This window comes from Conger conger, chromosome 15, assembly GCF_963514075.1.
Source record: "Conger conger chromosome 15, fConCon1.1, whole genome shotgun sequence".
NCBI classification, from domain to species: domain Eukaryota; kingdom Metazoa; phylum Chordata; class Actinopteri; order Anguilliformes; family Congridae; genus Conger; species Conger conger.
Window position 1 is genome coordinate 25,538,863 of NC_083774.1, and position 20,699 is coordinate 25,559,561.

Consider the following 20,699-nt stretch of genomic DNA (forward strand, 5'->3'; position numbering starts at 1 on the left):
AGTAGTATTTATAGGAAAAAGTATTTTATTGGCCACCTTATTGCCATCTTGTCTGTTGCCTTCACTCATTTCACCCTTTATTGTGTTGTAGGTTTAATTTAAAATGCTGAAAGGTGAACCATTGCCCCCAGTTTGAGGTGGCATGCACTCTGAAGCAGGTTTTCTTCAAGGAATTGGGCTGCATTTATCCTTCTCACTGATCTTACCAGTCTCCTGTTGGAGTGACCATTGGGTTTTTAGTCACCTCCCTGACCAAGTCCCTTCTTGCCTGGTTACTCCGTTTTGGCTGTTCTAGGAAGAGTCCGGCTGGTTCTAAACTTCTTCCACTTCACAATTATTGAGGCTACTGTGCTCCTAGGAACACAAGTTTTAGAAATGGTTTCATACCCTTGCCCTGATCTATACCTTGCCACAGGTCTACAGATAGGACCTCATGGCTTGGTTTTTGTCCAGACATGCAGTGTGAATTGTGGGACCTTATATACTCAGGTGTGTGTCTTTCTAAACTATGTCCAATCAATTCAATTCAATTTGCCACAGGTGGAATCCAATGAAGTTCAAGACACGTCTCCAGGATAAGCAGAGCAAACGGCATGCACCTGACCACAATTTTGAGTGCCACAACAAAGGGTCTGAATGCTTATGTAAATGAGAGATTTAAATTTTAGATTTTTAATACATCTGGAACATTTCATAAAAACATGTTTTCACTTTGTCATTATGGGTTATTGCACGTAGACCGATGAGCAAAAAATTTTTCCATTTAAAATTAAGCAGCACAGGGCAATGGCCAATCCTTCCAGTCCATCCAACTGAAAGGCTCTATCCCTGGATGATGCTGAAACCAGTTAGACACCAGTGAGACACCAGTGAGTCACCACTCGAGGATTCAGTACCTCTCTCTAAATCCAGCCGAGTGCTTTTACAGGGCACGTCACAAAGCTATTTCATTAATACTTCACACATCTGGCAGTCAATTTTCCCTTTAAGTATATTTTCTCACTATCTTCATGCACTGTTAAATGCGAAAGCTGCGATATAACCGTTTTGTTTCATTACGGAGTCGGTGGTTTCAAAAGTGACAAAGGATGTCAGGCATGGTTGTAGGTATTGGTTCTTTTTCACAGGACTATTTTTGGACACAGCTGTTAAAATGGTATGAAGCTGTTACTGTAGGCGACCATATATTTAATGGTTTTCAAATTCTTTCATTTAATAATGTTGACCCATTTGGGAATACATCAGAACCACTCTCTTACTGTGAAAATGTGTGGAGACTGATAATAATATCTATAAAGCACAAGGATAACTACCTTTTGTTTACTAGCGTTCCCCCTAGATAACTTTTCCCCCTTCAACTATACAACGAGATCACTCACTGAAACAAAGACCCCACTGTATTGTCTGTTCATTTAGTTCTTTCAAATAGTCTCTCTCATGACAATGGCATCGTTTACTTCAAACGATGCGAACTGGTTAAGACATTTTATTGTCATTTCACTGTGGAAGCTAACTAACACTTGTACTGTCATCCCAACTTATTAGTATCTCCATTTCATTGCACCTGAGTGATTTACATATCTGTAAGAATTCTATTCATTATTGATATTGTGGATATTGTGTGACCCCCACCACACACATACAAATAGCTCTGGGTTCGAACATCCTCTCTGTGTCTTCAAAGCACTGACTATATCGCCTTGTAGAACAGACATAAACTGTGTCCTGTTGCCATAGTAATTCAAACTCACAGGATATGGTGTAAAAGTACTGCACTGGGAACAGTTACATTTCTAGAACAGTTATATTTCTAAAAACAAATTAGAGTACATATTGGACCATACAAAGGGTGTTACTGTGAAGAACTTGCTGTACTTCTGTAGAAAAAGGACAGGACTGAAGTCACATAGAAACAGTCTTTTTTTTCAATGCTTCCTCCTGAAGCAAAATACAACCCATCATCAGTCATCAATGATAGATTAATGATACATTTCCAGACATTAGATGATAAATAAAATTAGAGAAGTTCTAGAGCTTCTTTACTTTTGTGGGTGGAAGCATTGCTGACTCTTTTTTGAGGAGGGTGAATAACTAGGGAAATTGAAATGATAATTGCTAATATTTCTATTTCCAAAATGGCTTCTACGTTTCATTAAAAGTCAGCTATAGAGGTTCGTATCACTCTGTAGGAGGACCTAATTACAACTGAATTTCTGCGCATGAGTCTATGTATTCGCCTCTGTCTGAACACAGTACAGGGGAGGGCGGGTGCGTGCGTGCCTGCCTGCGCGCGCGCGCATGTTGATAACAAGACGCCCACGTAGAACAAAGAGTACTTCTCAGAAAATGCAAACAGCACGACAGCGGATTATGTGAGGGGAGCCGCAGTCGTGCTTGTCTGTTCTGGGTGCTTTTCCGTGGGCTGAGTGTCGGTATTCTCTGACCCGCTCCTGAGCAGCTATCTGTAGGCGTACCGACCCTTGACTGGCGTTTCGCTTACAGGCTTCCCTGGAAACAGCGAAGCGACCAGAAAGGCAGTGCCGGCAGGTAAAAACGTGTACGATTCCTTCTCCCTTGGTTTCCCGAGTGAAAGATGGCCAGCCCCGCCCACTCTCCGCCGGCGGGGCGAACGCTTCATGCTCTTGTGGAACTGGATGTGCTCCGAGTGTAGAGCCTGGCACCAGGGAACAAAGCTGGTCTCTGTAGACGGGATTTCTCTCTGCGGCGTGTGTCCACAAAGAGCAGTCTCAGCACTAACACGCGCTCCGGGGTTAGACCTTCCCCTGGCTGGAAGTCTCTAACTTTAACAACCTCAATTAAACCCTTTCAAAAGCTACACGTGTTTTATACCCCGTGCTTCATTCTCAGATAGCGAGCGGGTTTTAAATATGACACCGCATTCCGACTTGTCATGAATATATACGCTCAGTGAGCACTTTATTAGGTTTTTTTTTGTTGAGATATTGGTCTTTTGCTGCTGTAGCCTATCCACTTAAGAGGTTTGACGCATTGTGCGCTCAGTGATGCTCTTCTGCATACCACTGTTGTAATGTATGGTTATTTGAGTTACTGTCACCTTCTTGTCATTTTTGACCAGTCTGGCCCTTCTCCACTGACCTCTCTCGTTGACATTTTTTCCCACAGAACTGCTGCATACTGGATGTTTTTTGCACCATTCTCTGGAAACTCTAAACTGTTGTGCATGAAAATTCCAGGTGATCAGCTCACCAATCAAATCACCCTGTCTGACACCAACAATCATTCCATGTTCAAAGTCACTTAGATCACATTTCTTCCCCATTCTGACATTTGCTCTGAAAAGCAGCTGAACCTATTGACCATGTCTGTATGCTTTTATGCATTTAGTTGCAGTAAGTGTTCATATGGGCCTGGTTTAAAACTATATGGATATTAATACACATTGAGGTGCACTTTCTACGACCCGTTTAGTATTTCATTCGAATCTGGAAAAGTTTCCGAATTTATTACAAACATGTAGCCTAACACATTTTTACAGAAATATAGATGTTTTACAATACTCATCAAACATTATACTACCTGTTGTTTCTCCAAAAGAGAGTGACGTCAGCCACAGTTGAAATTATGTGAAAGCAAAGACATTAATTAGTGTTTTTAGAAAGTGCCGTCATCAGGGAAATAATTGACATGCAACACAAGTGGCAACAGGAAAGTAAGGCTGCATGTCATTTCAGGTCATACATCCTAGAAAAACTCTCTCTGTCTCTCTCTCTCTCTCTCTCTCTCTCTCTCTGTCTCTCTGTGCACATATACATGGTAGATAAATGGGGGTATTTCTGCGGATGTGTGACTCAGAGCTCTATCACAATTTCCTGCCGAGGGTTCCTGCTTTTTTTTCCACTGTTGGACTGTCTGACCAACTCGACAAAATGAAAGTGCCCTTGAGCACATACCTGATGCATGCCCACGGCAACATGTTTCTCTGAACAACAGTGCTCGCTAAAGGCTCTTTTTTTTCCTCTTCACTCTGTCTTCCTCTCTTCATATATTCCATTGTCTCTTTCCCTTTTGTGACAATCACAGTTACTGTGCATGGTAAGATGCGGATATGTGAACATGACTTGCAGTTTAGTTTGTTTTCGCTTGAACATGCCTTGACTCAGAAGACGGTTTCAGAGAGGCAGGACCTCACGTTAACGACTACAACTGTGCGGGGCGCCTCTTCCACAGATGCGCCCGTAACTACACGGAACAATCAAAGGCCTCGGGACCGAAGTACTGAACTCACTAATTATTTATATCCCGGGTTTTTGTTTCTTGGAGATGCGAGATGGAGACGCGTGCACTGTGTGGGCGGAGGTGCGGATGCGGCCGGGCGTAGCGCGTGGGACGGGCTCCTATTGCACAGGCTGCCTGGCAGAGACCGAGCTCTGTGTGCAGGCAGAATGGGATCCATTGTTGAGGGTGAGGGAGGGAGGGAGGGAGGGAGGGAGGGGGGGCAGGGACAGGGACAGGGATAGGGGGGTTCAGCTTCAGCTTGGTGTGCTCTCTCATGTTTCGGGTCAGGGTTGAGGCTGGGTGAGACGGCGGCCCGACTCTCAGCTCTGCGGCTGTGCTGGTGTACACCGTACTTTGTCACACTCGTGAACAAAGCCACTACTGCCACAGAGCTGCTACTGGCAGCTTTTCTCACCGTGAAGTCCGGGGTGGAGGCTGTGGTGTTGGGGGTGGGGAGTTCGGAGATTAAGTTAAGATGGTAGATTTGAAATAATGCAATTGTGTGATTACTGTATCCCTGTGAGTTTCAGGGGTCAAGGCGAAATGATTAACATGAATGTATTTGTGCTTAAAATAGTGGCAAGTTTCTATTTTAAGCCAAGAATTTACAAGCCAGATTAAGGCCATTGTGAAAAGCCTGCACCTACATGAATCACTCACAGTTTGTGTACACTGCTTGAGGTATAGGTAGGCCATGCTCTCGGGAGATTCATGACCTTGAATTATTTATCAGCCCCTTTACACTAATCCATAGGTAGTGTAACAACACCCAAAGGCGCAGGCATGTTTTTACTAGTGAGAAAACGGTCTCAGAGGGGAATCTATATACTTGGTCTTAAGAGACAAAAATAGATTTCACGCATTCTTGCTGCATCTAGCCAAAACACTTTTGGCTTCATTTTGGCAACAGGAAATGAAATTTGAAGCACTAATTAGATATGTGTTAAAATGGACAACCAGAAGACAAAGAGGTGAATAGTTCGTCGCGGAACAATTTTGGGGTTTGGCCGCTTTCCCAAGTGCTGCTTGGGTTGCCACAGCGTCGGCCGTTTTCAATTGTTCCCTGGCTCACATCATTCTGCCTGAGGGGAAGTTCCTGGTTAATACCCCCCCCCCCTCCTGGGATCCCAGCTTTTCAGGGTTTAGCCATTAGCTCTGAGGTAATCTCAGGATAGAGATACAATCTCCCCTTTCCGCTGAAAAAGCCCACAGGCCTCTGGAACTGATATCTCCTCAGCTGGGGAGTACCACCAAGGTGCAGGGAGAGATAGCCAGAGGGTTGGAAGGTAGGACTCTGTCAAATTATGAAGGCCTTCCCAAAATACCACAGGAGGGCTACTCGGGATATGTAAACTTACCCGCGACAGCCATCATTCTTGTAGCTGAGCTGTTGCATGACAAGAAAATTCTTAGTGTTTTTGTTGGGAGCACAAACACAATTACAGGAAAAACAGGAAGCATTTTTCACGAAGCCATTACAGCTTTTCACCCAAATAACTGCCATGTCCATTCAGACCTGGCCAGCGACACTTTAACCAGTTAAAATAGTCACTAATTAGACCACAAGTACAATTTTGTTTATAAAGATATACTAGATCACATATTTTTATAATCTTTCTCTGGCTCTCTGTATCTGTGGGTCATACCATTTGGGAAAACCACAGTCATATTAGAGAATGTAGTTAAACTGTTTCAAAAGGAGTATGACAGTTTTGAGTGTGGCACAACCCAAATAATACATCCCACTTATTGAGATACTTTCATACAGTGAGCACTCTTTCATGAATGTGTTGAGAACCACACAGAACACATTTATTTAAGGCTTTGGACTGGAGGACTGAATTCACACATGGGATGTCACAGATTTTGTTTCTCGTGATGAGATGTAAAAGTACAGAGTAGAGTCTCTGAGATATGAATGCTAATCTGGAACTTGGATATGTTTGTTAAATTAGACATTTCAATGTGATGGGAAACTACAAATTGAAGAAGTATTATTTGTACTAAAATTACTCTCGCCTCATTTTTAAAAATAGGCGACTCCTTATTTTATAGCTATGAAGATTAGTGTAAGTGAATAACCAGTAATATAACCAACACTACTCAGAGTATCATTACAACATTTTTCTGTGTTGGCAGATTGTCCAGAGGACTTGATGTTAGGCTAAACAGCAAGATGACACCATGGAACAGGGTGCTTCTTTGACTTCAAGACTATGCCTCTCAACTCACTACCGCAAAGGCTTGGCTGAAATACTGTATGTACCCATTGGCTTCATATATATGGCAGTCTATAGCCACAGTTTCATACAAAGGTATTTTATTGCGACTCAAAGACCTGAAGGTTGATGTAAGTATGCAGCCAGTTGTTGGAGAGGACAGGAGGCCTGTGGGAGAGCTCCGAGAGGTTTCTCTTAAAATGCAGAAACCTACAGTCTTCACAACCAATAACAGGTTCCACATAAAAGTTACACAACACCCCAGAACCACACAACAACTGAACAAGCACAGCATCGGTGTTTATACACATGAATGCCTACTTCTATAGCTTTGCCACTGCGTAAGAAAAAATATTATAAGAGTAATGGAATTTATGATATGGATCGTGATACTGTGGAGCATGATATGCCAGGTGACGTTGGCTGGCGTGGGTATTTATGAATGATGATGCAGTGGTTTTGACAGTGTTGTGTTGCTTTCATATGGAACACTTCAGAGAAAGTAGTTTTGAGCACTTCCATCCTGATCTGCGTTAAAAACACTGAAATGCAGGCACTGTGCTGTATATAATGTACAGTATAAAATATGTTAACTAGCTGTGTGTTATAGCTCCGCAGTTGTGTATAGAGTGATATACCACCACGACTGCTCCAGGTTGGAGGACCTCAGCAGATACATTAATTCTCTATATAACTGTGATTAAATCCAGCAAAATGAGGTGCAGCCAAGTGTGGTCAAAAAAGGATTTTTGGGATTACAGATTCAAACCTGATATCAACAACCATGAGAAGACACATTTCCTTTTTCTGATGGTGGATGATGTTGGTTCCCATGTTCTGTATATTTCCATACCAAAGCGTTCAGGATTAAATTCCTTTTCAGTGAAGGGGAAATTAAGTCATAAAGAATGTTTCTTTGTCTAGGCATTCAGTTTGCTACTCAATGGGACAGTAGGGAGGCTATGAAGTTGTCAGTCCTGAACTCAGGTGAAATGCAATGCACTTTGGGAAATGGAGTCAAAAGTGTCGTAGGATTTCACAGGGACAGTCTGGTAGGAGAACAGGCTGGCAGTTCGTCTGAACCAATTAAAATGAGATTTTGGGCATTCTCATACTGGTACTGTGAGCAGACTTACATCAAATGGATGCTTAACATTTACAAGAATGTGGAAGGCCATATTTAATGTGATATGGTGAATTGGGTTTCTGAAAAACCTGAAGCCATGACATCAGAATTTTCAGGGTTAAAATATATAGTTTTAGCTTGGCAAATATTTGTGTTGTAAGGGATTCTGAGGAATTACTTGGAATTAACCTACATTCATTTTGAGGATTGAGGTGGTTTCTCAGAAGTTACAACATAACTTCTATGCAGTTTTTATATTTTCAAAGAGTATTGAATTGATATCAATAAATTATTTATCACAGTCCATATTAAATTGTATTGCCACAATTCTGACCACATGCCTCATTTTGCCAGAAGTGATCACAGATACAGTTGAATCCCTACCTTTTCATAATCTGCTACCTGATGTTTAGTAGTTGCAGTTATAGAAAGGGAAAAGATAGGGAAAAAAGCAAAGAAAAGCAAATGTATTGTATGAAGGTCTATCAGCAACTTAAACAGCATTCATACTAACACATTAAACCTGAAAACACTAAGCTTTCATTAAGCTCAGTTTTCCTGAAGGTTCTTTCCCTCACAAACCCAGCAATTTAAGTAACCTACCAAAGTGGCAAATGTGTCCATAATAAAAAACACTAAATATTGCCTCATGGAATTCTGTGAAAACAATATAAAAATAATTTCCTATGTTACAATTGAACCTTGGCTTGTAAACTCCCAAATGTACTTCAGAGTCACATTCTGTAGTCCACAAACAAAAACACACAACACCGCTGTTTTTTTAACAATAAACTAATCTTTTTTGTTCTTTTTCTTTTTGCTATTTACATTGGTACCTAATGTGCAAATTAATAATTTAAAGTAGTGTAAAACTGTCAAATGAATACAAAATAATATATTACATTTCTAATGGTAAGAGTCCATGAACCTGTTACATACCGCCTGTTGAGTAGAAACATGGGAACATACTGAAAACACAGCCCACATCTTTGGCCAAAAGACATTCGGTTAAGGACAGCGTGGCACTCAAGCATATTACAAGAACAAACACAACAGCGTGAAGACGGGATGCTATTTTACAGCTATCACTGTTTTGAGAAATAAACAAGCTCTTCGAGAACGCCCGGTATTCAACGCGGTTTGCTTTTTCGTCGAGGAGTGACGAGTGATATGACACGTTAGTGGTGTTGGGAGAATTATCTCCTCTGAAATGTACTCATGTTTTTCACGGGTTTCTGCTCGCTGAAAGTCAGAAACGAGGAAAGAAATGAACAGATTTAATCATGGGGTTGAACTGGTGAAATGGCTGCTCATCCCTGCATGGCGTTTGGGCACTAGCCATGTTCTTACATCAGCAATAGCAGCGAATGCGAATGGCAAAGTGAAGACACTGCCAACGAATGGAGATCATCCCTGACTAGTGACATATCTGTGGTAGGCAGAGGGAATGAGTAGGAAATTAGTATTTATTTCTGCTTTCCATGGCCATTCACTTCACAGATTCAGTCAGTTATATTTTTTTCCCAAGGAAGTTACTTCTCAGTTTCGAGTACCTGAGAACGAGTGGAGGATTTACACATTCTTTCTGTTTGCCTGTTTATTTTTGGTTGGTGTTTTTGGCACATAATGCTTTTTTCTGGCAAAATTATTTTGGCTTGATAAGCGAGAACTGTGCCATTGTAGTTTAATGCCAGCATGCGAGTGCTAGTGAGTGAGGAAGACATCTTATTACAGCATATACACCTTCCACCAAGAAGTCTTCCACTCAAATATAACCCACAGCTATTCTGAGCTATGGGACGTTAACCCAGAAAGAAGAAACTAGAATGGCTTTGACTGGCATTCCAACTGACTTTCATCGTCTATACAAGATTCATAAGACATTTTAAGGAGGCTGTGATTCAAATCTTTTAAGAAAAATACACCAATTACACAAATGCATAGACAAAATAACGTTTGTTGACATCAATAAACTTATTGCTTTGTTAATGTCATTCGTCGCCTGTGCATTTGCCTCCGCGGAACATTTTTTGGACAAACAAGGGAGCAATATCCTTATATTAGGATACTTTAAGGTCTGATCTGTACAGTATTGCATTTCATTTGATTAGAACCTCCTCTTTATTTTGAGTCGTGAGAAGCTGTGCATATGCTTCATCATTTGATCTTTCATACAACGCTATGACTTCACAATATGGCTTCAGGCAACTGGCAAAGGAATGAGATCTCAACCACCCACACCACACAACTGCATTCAGATAAAAAACGTGATAATGGCAAAGAACAACCTGTGGCCAAAGCTGTGAGCTGATTTCAGTCTGCCCCGCCCTTGTTATCGAGTAACATTGACCTTTCGATACTGAGAGAAAGGTAACAATAACAAAAGCACGACTGTTCTTAAATAGGAGTAGGAAATGTGTTCTGGTCTACGGTTTTGCAGTTATCTGGTTATTCTTGGAGCGAAGAAGGTCAGGTTTTTTTTTTTGTTTCTCTCTATGAGGACGTCTGTGATGGTTGCTGAGGCCCAGCTGGTCAGGCTCTCTCCAGCTAGCGAGAGGCGTGGGCTATCCAGGCCTCTCCCTCTCCCTCTCCCTCCGCTTCAGCTCCTCCCTGTAGCAGTAGGAGCAGTAGTTCTCCGTTTCGGGCCGCCCATAGAAGGAGCAGTTCTCCCTCCGGCACCGCTTCTGCTGGGGGCAGTAGAGGGCGCTGCGGCCTTTGGTTTTGTCGTGGCTCAGCCAGCCCCGCGGGGAGTCCTCGTCGGCGTACGCCAGGCAGTCACGCACGTCGTTGGCGTTGAAGCCGTTGGTGTAGGTGTGCGACTTGTGCTCGCCGGGCATGTTGTAGGAGAGCGACTCGGCCGTCTCCACCGTGCGGACCCCCGACATGCGGGCAGGGCTGTAGCTCTGGGACGACAGGGAGCGGTTCTGCTGGGGGTAGGTGGCGCAGGTCTTTAGGGTGCCCACCACGGGCTTGCTGTAGGGCTCGTCCTGGAAGCCGGACGCCTGCAGGTTGACGTCTCGCAAGTGGACGACGCTCTGCCTCTGTATGGGCGGGGTATGGCTGTAGTGGGCGGACACGGGGACGGGCCCCGCCCTCTTAGCACCATTGCTGGGGGAGGAGAAAGGGGCGGGCGTGGGGCTCTGCCTCTCCTGGACCTTCAGGGCCAGCTGGGAGTTATGGCTTTGGTGCAGGACCGGGGAGCAGCCCTCGTTGGGCGAGCTGTCGGACCGCTCCTTCTGGAAGGCGCTCTCCTGCTCGGGCTTCTTCAGCGACGTCCCGTTGGCCGGGGGCTTCTTCTCGGCCTCCTTCCTCTTCTGGTCCTGCTCGGCGTTGAAGCGCTCCTGGGCGCTGCTCAGGTAGAAGCTGATCATCTCCTCGTGGAACTGGTGCCGGTGGCTGGTAAGCAGGAGGCCGGCAAAGATGAACTTCCTCTCGCCCTGCATGGCCGCCCGCAGGATGTTGAGGCTCAGCTTGACGTCGGTGCTGTACTTCCATTGGTCCGTCGCCCTGTCGCCCGAAGCCTTGCCCGAACCGCCCTGCTTGTCCACGGGGGAGGACCCCGACGCTCTGTCTGTGGGCGAGGGGCTGGTGGCCTTCTCCGACGAGGACGTGCTGGCGGACTGGCCCGACTCCTCCTTGCTCCCCTTGCGGGTTTTGGAGTCCTTCTTCTTGACCTTGTCGCCGTTACCCGAGTTGGACCGGCTGATCTTCCCATGGACGAGGCCCCCCAGGCCCCCCATGTTCTTCTTCAGCTTGATGCCCAGGGACTTGCTGAGTGTCCCCAGCTTGTTGGCCACTGAGTCGCTGCGGTTCTTGTCCTTGCGCTGCTTGTCCTTGTCCTTCTCCTTGCCCGGTTTGCCGTTGTTGATGTTGGAGTTGCTGCAGACGGACTCGCGGTCCGAGTCCATGGAGTCGGCCAGGGACTGCACGTCCTCTCCCGCCGACGCGGTGGGAGACTCCGGCTGAGCCAGGGGGGCCTGGGAGAGAGAGAGAGGGAGGGAGAGAGAGGGAGAGAGAGATGGAGAGAGGGAGACAGGGAGAGGGAGAGGGAGACAGGGAGAGGGAGAGGGAGAGAGAGGGAGAGGGAGAGAGAGAGGGAGGGAGAGAGACAGAGAGACAGGGGGAGAGACAGAGAGACAGAGAGGGAGACAGAGAGATAGAAACAGACAGAGAGGGAGGGGGAGAGAAAGAGATACAGAGAAAGGGAGAGAGAGAGGGAGAGAAAGATACGGAGAGTGAGAGGGATAGAGAGGGAGGGGGAAAGAGAGAGACAGAGGGAGAGAGACAGACAGAGGGAAAGGGATAGAGACAGACAGAGGGAGAGGAGGGAAGAATAAGTGGTGTAGAGTGAGCACTTGTGATTTCTTTTGTATTTTGTACAGTATACCACAGAGCGAGAGCGAAAGGGAGGCAAAGAGAAAGAGCTCATGAGAGAAAGGAAGAAGAAAGCAAGAGAGATGATATAGCTGCCTGAAACGCATGTAGATGATGGAAACTCAGCTGCCAAACTTGGCAGAATAAATATTTCTAAGGAATTATGTATTTTACTATAATGAGCTTGGCACAGTTCATAAATCTTTATGTATGTTGTCTTGTCACTTGTGATATATGATATAATATTCCTCAGTAGGTTTTGTCTAGTCATTAAATCCTCCATCCTTCCAAAGAAAACCACCAAAGTCTGTCTTTAAAATGCACTGTGGTGGGTAGTTATAATACTGAATACGAATTCATGGACAGACTAATTAGAAGAGCAATTAGCCGTGAAATATCCCTTCTTCTGATTCAAAAATGTCTCACTCCCACTTACGAATGTCAGATACTGCACAGTATTCCCACACTAACAAGAAAAAAAAACCATAAAAAGGACATTAAAATGACTAACGTCCAACTCCAGCCAAGTGCAGTTGGCAAAAAGCAGCATTTTTCCGGGAAGAAAGGAAAAAATGGGTACCCTTGTTTCCGATGGGATTCGAATCCACGTTACATTCATGTAGTTGTGCAGGAGGTTGAGTTTGGCTTCCAAGGACAGGATGAGACTGAAACAAAGGAGAAAGGGCATCACCACACCACTATATTTAACTCCAAACAGCAGAAACTCTGTCATGCTTTCTGCACTGAGGAGAAGACAGGAGAGACACCAATAAACAACAGGAACACACACAGACCCACTACAAGTCCACCCTCAATCAAAGCTTGGGCTGATTTTGTACTCCCTTGTAGTGAATACTTATGGGCGTCTTCCGGTTCATTTGCTCTAACACCCTCATCTACAGATGTTTTCATCTCAGAGTTAAAAATAACATTACAACCTACACAATTACCATGTACAAAGGGTTTCCCATTTCCCAGAGTTACATGGGCAGAGCTGCTGTGCTTTAATGAGTGTGGCAGATGAGGTTTTTACAGGCCTGATTTGAACGCTGGCATTTAAGTGAATGTACTTAGCATGACTGTTCCGACACCCTCGCCCTTCCTCCTCTTCAGCTTTTCTCGGAACAAGCTTAGCAAGTATCGCAGTTTGTCGCTTAAAGGCGTAAGATGACAAATGTGATCAGAATGTTCCTCACTGAAGATTCTAATCACAAATATGTAATTAGAATATTCTAAACTGAACATTCTAATGCTGATGCAACAATCACTACTAAAGCAATGGAGTTCTAGAACATGGACTTAAGATACAGGATAGTGGATAGTGAGTAGAGGATTGGGGTTGTGGATAGGGGGTTGTGAATAGTGGATGGTTTATGGGTAGATAGAGGGTAGGGAGGGAGTGGGACGCACTTGGCCAGTTTGGCATTGTCGTTGTCATCCCTCCCCCAATCCCAGTCCTTCCCCGGGTCCACAGCGAAGTGAAGGGACAGCAGCTTGTGTTCAGAATCAGTCAGAGGGATGACAGCTGGAACACAATGTAAAGAACAGGATTCTGTATTATTATCAACACACAGACACAAACACAGACACACACACATGCGCACAAGCACGCACACAGAGACATATGCATGCACGCACACACATACGCACACACACACACACAAACACAGACATAAGCACACACAGCTTAAATCTGTCCACTCGAAATAAGTCAACAACAAAACAAGCTAAATAAAACTCCCATTAAGATATGATATAAGTTATTGTTCCTTGTGCGGTTTGGCTAACACTCTCTTTCCAAAACAGAGTATGAGAATACCTGCTGATTTAATGGGCTAAAAGGCTCTTTCACACAGGGAGAGGAGAGGGCCTCCCACATGTCAGCTGGGCTGGGAGACAATGGGGGCTGCTCCAGGCCCGTCTGTCTGGAGCTCAGGGTACAGGCAGTACAGGCAGTCTTCACTGCTCAGGGCCCTGCCAGCAGCACTCGCTCAGGGGGACACAATGTACCGACACACTCTGTGTGCTCACACAGGCTCTCAGCTCTAGTGATTACTGTTCTGTGTGTGTGTGTGTGTGTGTGTGTGTGTGTGTGTGTGTTTGTGTGTATGTAGGTATGTGTGTGTGTGTGTGTGTGTGTGTGCACAGACTCTGCTCAGCTCGAGAGATTACTGATCTGTGTGTGTGTGTGTGTGTGTGCATCTGTGTATGTGTATGTGTATGCGTGTGTGTGTGTGTGTGTGTGTGTGTGTGTATGTAGGTATGTGTGTGTGTGTGTGTGTGTGTGTGTGTGTGTGTGTATGTAGGTATGTGTGTGTGTGTGTGTGTGTGTGTGTGTGTGTGTATGTGTGTATGTAGGTGTGTGTGTGTGTGTGTGTGTGCACAGACTCGGCTCAGCTCTAGAGATTACTGTTCAGTGTGTGTGTGTGTTTGTGTGTATGTAGGTATGTGTGTGTGTGTGTGCACAGAAAAACATAATTAGTCTTACCAAATGAATGAAGTACTCTTGTTAGAAATGCTATCTAGAGCATTTATAACTACATATGTATTTTTTAAGCAAGTATAACTATATTTCAATTAAACAATTACATAATACTTTAACTTCAAAGTTAAAGACAAGGGAACACTTCAACAGATGAAATTTCCCTCCTCAAATGGCTAAAGGCAGTTGGTGTTCTTAAACCATGTGCACATGTGTGACTGCACGTGTGATGACAAAGCCATAATGTGACTCCACAGTCAAGATCAGAATTTAGATGTCTGTTCCTTTGATCACTACGTATCTCTGTTGTGATCAGTTCTGTGAGTCGCAGTACCGTTTCATTCTTTCTTCTCTGTTTCCGTGTTGTATCGGTTATCGTTTAGCGCTCTGTCTGTAAGTGCGGTCTCTGTGGCGAGGCCCCGGTCCTCAGTACAATGGCGTGTCGAGTTCGACTGAATGATCAATTGATCCTTATCCTGCGCCCTGCTGGTGTGAGAGAAGCTGCTCATTACAGAGGGACTTGGCATCTCCTTTAAAATCAGCAGTTGGGCCCAGAGGGAGAACAACAGAATACCCAGCGGTCCTGCCACAGCAGTGATGTCATCGAGCCTGTCGTTAAAACACTAATTTAAACTTAGCTCAGTGCTTCTCCCTCTATCCTAGACCCTACCCTCATAAAGCCATGCAGATACAGAGAGGGAAACCACTACCCAGCATCGATAAAATATGCTGATGCCTGCCGTTAATATGAAATCCACGTTTTTGGGTAAAATAACCACAAAAAACAACCTGGGTTTAAGCTAGGTGAATAAATGAGCCTACTACATAACCGCAGTGGACATGAGGAAGAGATTTTCACTTCTGTAAATGTGCTGAAGATGCGAGTTGAAGCAGGGTAAATGTGTAACCGACCAGAGCTTCGGCCACGGTCACGAACGTCCTCTGGGGGAAGGGGTCATACACCTGTCTGCTTTCCCAATTTACGCGCGGGTTCGCCGGACTCGATCCCCCCGGAGAGAAATGAAAGCTCACACTCTCCGAAAATACCCCCCTGCCCTCCCACCCTGAGAGCGGCGGGCTAATTCCGGGGCAATTACGGGCTTGTGCCTTTCGGTAGGGGAGCCAAGCTGGGCAAACAAAGGGGCGAGAGAGGGGGGGGGGGGGGGGGGGCAGAGGTGTCTCAGAGCAGCAACTCCCCAGACAGGTGTGTGCGTGAGCGTGGCGGGGAGGGCCGGGAGGGGGGCGGCAGGAGCTGAAAGCGCGGGCGTGTTTTCCCCGGCGCGAGGCGAGTCAGACACCGGGCTCCCACTCTGCAGCTGTCTCCTGCCAGAGCCCAACCCGCCGCTCCGCCTGCCTCCCTCGCCGGGCCTGGCGGGGCCCGGGAGCGCCGCGTTCGCTCCGCGCGCTGGCAGACACGCGCTCCTGTCCTCGGATGACCTTCCCCGGCGGAATTAGCATAGCCCATGACATCACGTCCCCCCCCCCCCCTCCCAGAAATGCGGCAGGCGTGCCAGTTGTGACTTGGACGGCTTGTTTGGAAAGGCCAGGGGGGCGGGGCGGGAGGAGAAATGATACAGTGAGGCAGAGGGGAGTGGGGGGGGTGTGTGTGTGTGTGTGTGTGTGTGTGTGTGTGGTACGGGGGTTTATATGAGGAATAAAAGAGAGCTGAATTGATCGCAGCGAACCGGTCTCATCTTGTTCCGGCATGTTCTCTCCGGTCTTCGCGAGCCCCACTTCCTCCAGTTTCTGGGGTAAAGACGGCATTCCTGCTCGATTGATTGTGCTGGTCACAAGACCAGGCAGACTAAACAAAGCACGGCTACCTGCACAGTGAACAGCAGACTCACACGCTATCCAGTTCTGAAAGAGCAGTTGCCATAGCAAGCTTCTTAGAAAAAGCACAATAACTCCACAGAGGAATAGAGAGAGACTCAGGAGAATAGCAGAAGCACACACTTACACACTCACACTTACACAGACAGACACACACACACACACACACACACACATAAAACTACATACTCTAGGCACAAACACGCACACCCACATACAGTATGCACAAAGATACGTTCAAAGACACCCTCTTTATCTCTCTCACTCTCACACTCACACACAGACACACAACTACATACTCTAGGCACACATGCACTCACACACCCACATACAGTGTGCATGAAGACACTCTCTTTCTCTCTCTCTCTCTCTCTCTCTCTCTCACACACACACACACACACACAACCACATACTCTAGGCACATATGCACACACACACCCACATACAGTATGTACAAAGACACACACACACAGACCTACACACTGATGTACACACACTCTCACTGTTCTGACACACAATGAGTATTTATTCAGCCTAGCTTCTCTTTATTACTCTCTTGATAGAGACAGTTCATATGTAGGCACATAGGCAACCTTAAATTATTATATGTGCTTTACAAGTAATCTTCTTTTAACTCTGGTATTGATGGCTTACATCCCACTGACCCACCATTTTACACAGCAGCATTACACAATTAGCATTTGCCATTGCTCTAATAAACCATAATTTCAACATACATTCGGAGCTAACTATGTAATATTAAGCTGGAATTGAATGTTACGAAAATGTTTTTAGATTTGACATTGCACCACTCAAGGCTGCGTACGTTGGCGGGCGCTGCCCGATCTCCTGTTACTCTAGACAGTGGCGCCCACTGGTGGCCGTAAGCCAGCATGACATCCCCCTCACTGAAAGGGCTTTACCTCAGCTGTGTCAGGCAGCCTGAAGGCTTGCTTTGATCACATAATGACTCCTTTAATACCAAGTGCCTTCATCTGTTTGGAACATATCAAGGTTAATATCCAGTCTGCAAGTGTGCACAGTCTTAAAAAGGTATATTTATTAACATAATATATATATATATATATATATATATATATATATTTTTTTTTTTTTTTTTTTTTTTACCGGACTTCTCATGTTGAAGTCGAGGAACCCCCAGACATCTGTGGCCCAGGGCATCCTTAGCAAATTGTACAAACATATTCCCCTTCAAGAATATTTCTATATTCAATACATGATATTTTAGACTTTCAGTAAATTAGAACAATCGCTGGGTTTACACATCTTTGGTAATATTGCGATAACTGTCATTACGAAATATTTATATTGTACAAAACATCTTTTGTGAATCCATGAAATAATGGCATTGATGTGTGCTTAATAGCCACCGAATTGCAACCTGTTGTAAATGTTGCATAAAAGCGTCACAAAAAAAAGGGTCACAGCGTACACAATTTAGGGGACCTTGAGATGAAAGTTTGGGAGTGTCTGTTTTAATAGAACATACAGTTACATTTTTTACTCAATTTGGCGAGTGCTGAAATGCTACTGTGTAAAAATGGCTCTTTTATACAAGGTTGAAAGGACCATTATGTGAGCCCAGTGAAAACCCGGAGGTCTTTTAAAAAGTGGAAGTCGATCTAAAAATAATCCTAGACATTTACTTGGCCCAACTCCTCTCATGCTTAAACCACAGCCGCATAAAAAAGCTTACACAAACCAGCTCTCCTCCGGTTCCACCAGAAAGCCAGGTCATTCAGGTAGAGAGGGTGTGTGTGTGTGTGTGTGTGTGTGTGTGTGTTGAAGGGAAGAAGCTGCACAGTCTTAAACAGAGCACTGGATACACTTCCCCTGGGGACTGTAGAAAAGTAGTATCAATGGAAAAAACATTTAAAACGTTCTTGCTTCATCAAAAGAGTTTGTGTTCTGTTAAAGCAAATGTTGTAGGTCGCCTGACCCTATATAATGCAGAACCTTGCCAGCCTTTTTCCTGTTATGCTGCATTTACCACATAAAATAAACTAATATAACTGGAATGTGGATTCCAGCAGTGAGGTGTCACTTTGATTTAAGTTCCATAAATCAAAAACCTGGCTGCACCTGGCAGTGACACCCCTTTTAAAATCTGCAGCTGGCACCTAATCATATATAGACACACAAACACGGACACACACAGACACACACACACACACACAGGCTCCAAAACACAAGCACACAAGAAAGAACAAAGAGTGAGAGCCTTCCGGAACCTTCCGGGTCATCCGATGCAAAGAGAGAAGGGGAAAAGGTTGGTCAGGACTAGAAACAGGAGCATGACCCAGCTGTGTGTGTGTGTGTGTGTGTGCCTCACAGAGCAGATAGTGCCCAGTTGGCCTAATTAGCAGTGACAGGGTACGCTTGCCTCTCTAAAACCTGTTCAGAATAGTCAGGTGTGGTGGTGGGGGTTCTGTATGTGTCTGTGTGCCTTTGCAGGTCTGCATGTTTGTTCATGTGTGTACACACAAGATCTCCACCAGTCGAATACAGGAGTTCAGGTTATCTCAGAGTCTGTAACCACTATGATACCTCTTGGCTTTAAGGCACTATCACACAGGAAGTTACACCAGCCCACTGAAAAACCCAGCTCTCAAACTCTTAAACAAACAGAGAGGTGCCTTCATATTACTTGTAAGAAATAACATACTACCCACAATGACTCCCACATCATCCATGCAGGCATGTTAGATACTGAGAAAAATTCTTAACAGTAAGACAGCGGAGCTCCACCAGGGATTTGAAACTTTGGTTAAAAGTAGAGCTCCTTTACCACTGTGACACTGCCGCTCTGTAAGCAGAGAAAGAAATCAATCTTTCCGTTTTGCACTGTTATCTATTAATGGAACCCCAGCAATCTGACGCTCATCAGTCAACCGACACTTAATTCCAAAACTCAGTCACTCCTGATAAGGTATATGGGGGAAATAATCACACTGGGAAATGTTTCCCTGTTCCTCCACTCGTTCCCCATCCGCCAGTACATTTCTCAGAGATGAGTCAGGATGTCACAACGTTGTGCTGTCCCTGCTGACAGCTGTCAGTTCAGGGGGTCTCTGTTAAGACCCAAGAGAGGTGCATCAAAGCCCCCTTTAATCCGGGCCACTATCGGGATTGGAGCTGACCCAAAAACGGATTGTCCCACGAAATTATCTGTAATTATTATTTTCTGAATAATTATGAAATTATTGTGTGTTGTGTGGCGAGGGCAGCACCCTCTGTTGGTTTACGCAGGGTATTCCTTTCCAGTATTTGAAAACAAAAGAATGGTTATAATTTGTCCCCAAAGTCTTGTCACATAATGGTACACAGATGACTTTGCTTGTAAGCCCGGAAGGGACATCCCCTCTTCCGTCCCTGTAGATTTTCTCTCATGTCTCTGTAGCAGTTGGCAGTTGCGGTTTTGGCGGTAACATGACAGACGCTATCAGGACTGGAGCTGACCCAAACCGGATTGTCCTGTGAAACCAGACACCAGGGCCCGTCCGCTCAGCCAGCAGCAGAAACTCCCCGGACAGAGGGGTTTGGAGCCTGGCCCACACTGGCAACCGAGCCTGCGCTGACCTCGGGGGACTCCTATTGGCCAGCGGCTCTGGTGCAGGAAGAGGCGTGCCAGGCAGCCTCAGTTCATCCATCATTCTTAAAGCCAGAACCCCTTTAGACTTTTTTAGATAACAGTTTATAGGCTGCACTTGGAGACTGCACACTGGGTCAATGGAGCTTTAGTTACTGGAATGCATTCTGAGGGCGCGGGAGTACGTTTGTCCTTTGGTCCAAAGTTATTTTTATTCCAAAGTTCCCAAAACCACTGTGAGCAGTTATGGCTTTCACTGTGAAAAGTGCCATCGAAGTGTGAAAATGCCTAGAAAGTATAAGCAGAAATTTGACTCCCAGTCACAAGTCCGTTGACAGCCTAAATGATCACCTTATTAGGCAATTAGTGAATAGCTGAGACACTGCTTTTGGTTGATGCCGAATTTGAGCTGGGTCTGTGTGCCACACTCCAAGTCTGGTAGTTCTGTGAATCTTTGGTTTCCAACACATCTCCAGTACACAAACAGAGCTGATATATAGGCTTCAGCAGTACTGTAGACGTCTGTGCCAAGACCGGTCCGTTTCAAACTTCACTGTGCCATGTCTACTTGCTTGTGTCTGGCTCCAGTGTTTCACTGTGATTGAGCACTCTATACTTTACTCTCTGCTCCGATTAGTCAGTCGGTATTTTTATCTGTGCTCTGACTCGTGTCACACTATGTTCTTACCAGTCAGATCACGGCTTGTTCTTTCGCTGTTGTTGGGCACACTCAGTAATTTGCTTTGTGCTGTGATTAGTCAGTTTGTACCCTCTAATGTGCATCGACTGGTCAGGTTG

The 20,699-nt window shown here is 45.1% G+C and overlaps 1 protein-coding gene across 1 annotated transcript in view; it reads right to left on the reverse strand.

The window, feature by feature from the left end:
- Positions 1 to 6,047: 6,047 nt before the first annotated feature.
- otud7a (OTU deubiquitinase 7A) overlaps positions 6,048 to 20,699 on the reverse strand; it is a 37,430-nt gene continuing 22,778 nt past the window's right edge. Inside the window, exons 9-11 of the mRNA XM_061222858.1 lie at positions 13,387 to 13,501; positions 12,557 to 12,641; positions 6,048 to 11,579 (exon numbers count right to left, since the gene is read on the reverse strand). Of these exons, the coding sequence (XP_061078842.1) occupies positions 10,167 to 11,579; positions 12,557 to 12,641; positions 13,387 to 13,501 (1,613 nt within the window). The 3' untranslated portion in view covers positions 6,048 to 10,166. The remainder of the gene's footprint in view (positions 11,580 to 12,556; positions 12,642 to 13,386; positions 13,502 to 20,699) is intronic.